This window comes from Silene latifolia, chromosome 10 (assembly GCF_048544455.1).
Source record: "Silene latifolia isolate original U9 population chromosome 10, ASM4854445v1, whole genome shotgun sequence".
NCBI classification, from domain to species: domain Eukaryota; kingdom Viridiplantae; phylum Streptophyta; class Magnoliopsida; order Caryophyllales; family Caryophyllaceae; genus Silene; species Silene latifolia.
In genome coordinates, this window is record NC_133535.1 from 17415451 (window position 1) to 17420418 (window position 4968).

At 35.2% G+C, this 4968-nt stretch overlaps 1 protein-coding gene across 1 annotated transcript; it reads left to right on the forward strand.

Moving 5' to 3' along the window:
* The first annotated feature begins 1316 nt into the window (after nt 1-1316).
* On the forward strand, nt 1317-3424 carry LOC141607981 (dihydroceramide fatty acyl 2-hydroxylase FAH1-like). Its single transcript, XM_074427330.1, has 6 exons — nt 1317-1399; nt 1621-1713; nt 1826-2022; nt 2114-2219; nt 2717-2863; nt 3007-3424. Exons 1-6 carry the CDS (start codon nt 1349-1351, stop codon nt 3115-3117), a joined length of 705 nt encoding a protein of 234 aa, XP_074283431.1. The 5' UTR covers nt 1317-1348; the 3' UTR covers nt 3118-3424.
* Nucleotides 3425-4968: the final 1544 nt, after the last annotated feature.

Here is a 4968-nt window from a genome sequence, read left to right on the forward strand (position 1 = left end):
AGCCTACTAACTTCGTGTCGTGTCAATAATTACCACCTCTAATCGGAACACTCAAAAGAAACAAGCAATTCAACATTGCCACCCTGGTAAACAATGTACTCTCTCTGACCGGATTGGAGTCTTTCCACACGTTAGAAGAATAATATGATGATACGGAGTACTTCCCTTCATATATATGTAGGATCATAATATGATATCGAGTATCATTAATATTCTAACACCTTGTAAATTTGTAATAATACGATTTTGTAGAATCATAATAGACATCAGATATTCATTTATTTATGATTTATCCATCCTTTCATTCCTCTGACTGCTTTATAAATACATAAACTCTTGTCATCTCATCATTATCATTATTATTATATACCCTCTTTCTTATATTTACCCTTTTTTTACAATTTCCGCCATACATATGATCGGATTGGAGTTAGAATAATATGATATATAGAATCATAATATGATATCAGCGTATCATTAATATTCTAACAGCTTGTAACAATATGATTTATAGAATTATAATAATGATAACGCCAGATATTCATTTTATTCATGATTCATACATTCTTTCATTCCCTCCGACCGTAGTCCGACGGCTTATAAATACATAAGCTCTTGTCGTCTCGTCATTATATCATTATTATACTTATATTTACCTTTTTTTACAAATTACAATTTCCACATACATATCATTAATTCTCTCCTTCACATTCATATAAATTTGTACCCAACTCATCTTGGCTTTCTTCTTTCCCTTTTTTGGTTCGTTTTTTCTTGCATTCTTTTTATTGGAATTATCGCCTTTCATTTTCGTGTTAGCCAATTTCAAATTATTTTATCTATTTTATGGTCAAATGTAATCACAATGGTTCAAGTTAGTCTTCTACTCCATCTCATGCAAACCAAATATAACATTTGTTTTCGGGTGGTCTTCGAGGTGGTACTTTAACCGTATTTTTCATCATTTATACGTGTGACGTTTTCGTACAAAAATAAAATTTTATGAAAGATTTTTTCATACAAATCTATGTATATAAGTGTGAAGAATCTCATAATTGTCCCACATGGGAGAAGAAAGAGATATTGTACCACTTTATAACCAAGGAGACTACTCCTTCCATTGCTAATTGGTTTTAGGATGGAACCTACGACCCAGACCTAATTACATATGTAAGAAAGTATTTAATGAATTGGGTTTACTTTGAAAGTAATTATTCAAAATGGGTCGCATTAAGGGGAGTCGAACAAATAACTGATTTAATATTTCCACGCTACAATTAAATATAATTATTAATAATGCCTTCATTTTATTTGTATTTGTATTTAGTTGTAAACAAGGCACCAGGATATGGCTGTACAAGGGTTCAAAGTGGATTTAAATAAACCACTTGTTTTTCAGGTACAGTTTCTTGCTACCTTCGTCTAGAATTCCGTTTCTCCCCATACCTGGTGCTAATATTACACTTTAGAATTGAGGGAGGTGGGATTCGAACCCGTGATCTTTTGATCACACTGGTTTTGATACCATATCAATAAACCATCTCAACCAAAAGCTTAAGCTGATGGTTAGAGTCCCATGATCGGTTTTATATTCTAACAACAATGAATCTTGTTCTGCAGGTTGGTCATCTTGGAGAATCTTATGAAGAATGGGTACACCAGCCTATTGTTAGCAAGGAAGGCCCTCGTTTCTTTCAAAGCGACTTTTGTGAAGTATGTATTATGCGTATATAATTAGCGTATTTCTTTCTTTTATGTTCCGGTAACAAAACCCGTGTATGTGGGTGTTTAACTTCCTTCCTTCCTTATCGTTTTTGTTTTTCAGTTGTTAACCCGTACAGTGTGGTGGGCTGTTCCTACAGTATGGCTACCAGTAGTGTGCTGGTGCATCTCCATGTCGGTTAAATTGGGTCATACACTCAATGAGATATTACTGATGGTGGGTTTTGGTATTTTTGTCTGGACGTTCACCGAGTACACTTTACACCGCTACCTCTTCCATTTCAAAACCAAGACGTACTGGTTTGTGCCTCCTCGTTCATAAGCCACTCATCCAATGTTTCATTCCGGCCTGTATCTTGGTTTAACATTAATTGGTGTGCTTGCTTTGTAGGGGAAACACTGCCCATTATTTTCTCCATGGTTATCACCACAAACACCCTATGGACAACCTACGCCTTGTTCTCCCCCCGACTCATGTTGCTATCCTTTGTTTTCCGGTTAGTTTAATCTATCTATCTATCTATCTATATATAACTAGAACAACATTGTTACATGCTCCAGTGTATGTCACAAAGGTACCGCATGTGCGTGCTGGACGACATGGAATAAGAAACGAAATTAAATTAAATTATCGAAGAAGCATACGTTTTCAGTACAGAAAAGTCAATTTATGGATTATACAACCAGTTATATATGTTGTACGGTGTAGAATCTGAGTTTTGTGATAAAGTATCTGAGTTTTATGTTAAATAATATGAACTTTATTAGAAAATATTAAACTCATCCATTTACACATTAAAAACATGAACTTTGAATTAGCTCAAAAAAAATACATATAAGCTCAGATTCTTATACCTTGGTTATACAACGCTTATAATACAACTGGATGTATAATCCTATGCAGAAAAGTTTGTATGTACTGATTTCGAGTCTACGTTAATTAATATTATTGTTGCCCTGATCGATCTGTCTGTTCCGTGATATTTGTGCTCAGTTTTGGAATTTGATCAAAACATTTGCAACACCTTCTACAACTCCAGCAGTGTTTGGAGGTACTCTATTGGGATATGTAGTGTATGATGTCACCCATTACTATTTGCATCATGGACAACCAACCAAAGACATGCCAAAGAACCTCAAGGTATTGCTCTTATTAAGTACTCCCTCCGTCTCAGGCAATAATATCATAGTATCAAAGTTCCTCAAGTTTGAGCTTATTCTTCGGAAACTTGCATGCATTTGATGTGCTCAATCTCACAATCGTTTTTTCTTATTTCTCAATAGCGGTATCACATGAATCACCACTTCCGAATCCAAGACAAGGGCTTTGGCATCACATCAGCTTTGTGGGACAAAGTTTTCGGAACAATGCCTCTCTCGAAATGCAGCTCATGATAGCAGATAATTGCTTCTCAAAGCATATATCCTATCCTATCATATCATATTATATCATATCATATCATTTTCAGTAAATTAATTCAACATTGCCAATTACACTGATATTTATCATCTCACCATTCTTTATTCGCCGTCTGTTTATTGTTGAATAAATGATTCAAAGTATTATGAACCAATGTGACTATTGTGAAACAATGTAACCCTTTCTTGACATTGTATTGTTGTAGTATAAATGTAGTTTAGTGTTATAAAAAAGTATGTATGTATGTATGTATGTGAAATTCAATAATAAAACTTGTCAGTATATTATCAAGTACTATAATCTTTCTTTATACTCCGCATATTGTTGAGTTTATCTAGACTTGTACTTAAGAGGGCGAGGGATGAATTAAGTACACTTTTAAAACTTTCAACAAGCGAACATGTTAATTGCGATTTCTGTAATCAGTACACAAGCAACCTGAACTGTTCTGATCAACGATAGTGTTGTACTGATTAGAATGCGAACGTAAATGATACACAACAAAAATAACGAAATTGAAAGTGCGAGAAATAAGAACAAGAACACAGGAATTTGGAAGTGGTTCGACATACTGTTGAACTTGATAGTTCATCATGATTAAGATGTGATTTGATTAAATGTTTAGAAAGAAAGATTGAGAGAGAACGAGAGAGAGAGAGAATATAGCAGAAAGATTTGTGTATTGTATTATGAGTAAGATGAGTAAGTTGTGTAAGTTGTGTACAATTGATGAGATAGCTATAGCTTTTATACTATGGGTAAACCGACATTATGGGAGGTCTAACAACCTCTAACTAACTCCTAACAAACTTCTAACTAAGTTTGTTAGGTTATATTCTATCACCCCTCCTCAAGTTGGAGACTGTGAAAACAGACCCAACTTTGACTGAATGAAACCATGCTGAGGTCCTGGCAAGGCTTTAGTGAAGATATCAGCTGGTTGCTGTTTAGTAGGAACATAAGAAAGACTTATGAGACCTGCTTGAAGTTTTTCTCTTACAAAGTGGCAATCCAAATCAATGTGTTTGGTGCGTTCGTGGAATACAAGGTTCTTGGCAATATGGATTGCAGCCTGGCTATCACACTTCACAGGTATTGGAAGAACATCAATTACATCAAGCTCATGTAGTAGTCTGCTCAACCAGGCCAGTTCTGCAGTCAGTCGTCTCAGGGACCTATATTCTGCTTCAGCAGAGGATAGAGACACTGTTTGTTGTTTTTTAGACTTCCAGGAAAGAAGAGATCCACCTAAGAACACGAGGAAACCACTGACAAACCTTCTTGTTTCAGGGCAGGCAGCCCAGTCAGCATCACAAAATCCTTCAAGATGATAACTAGGTCTATTATTCAGGAGAATTCCTTGACAAGGATCCTTGGAAATGTATCTCAACACATGGATAGTTGCTGACCAGTGCTGATCTCTTGGAAAGGCCATAAATTGGCTAAGTAATTGGACTGCAAATGCTATGTCGGGCCTGGAGTTTGTTAGGTAATTGAGTTTCCCAACAATCTTCCTGTATTTTGCTGGGTTGTCGATTAAATTTCCTGACTCAGCAGTTAACCTCAGTGTGGCATCTAGAGGACTGTTGACATGTCTTGTATTGTCACATTTGAACTCCTTGAGCAATTCAGTAGCAAATTTTCTTTGTGTTATTATCATACCATTTGGAACTGTTGTAAATTCCATTCCCAAAAAATAATGTAATTTGCCTAAATCCTTGATTTTGAAGGCATCTTCTAAATATTTCTTGAGACTTTCAATTTCTGTGGAATTATTCCCAATCATTAGTATATCATCTACATAAATTGCTAAGTAGACTACTTTT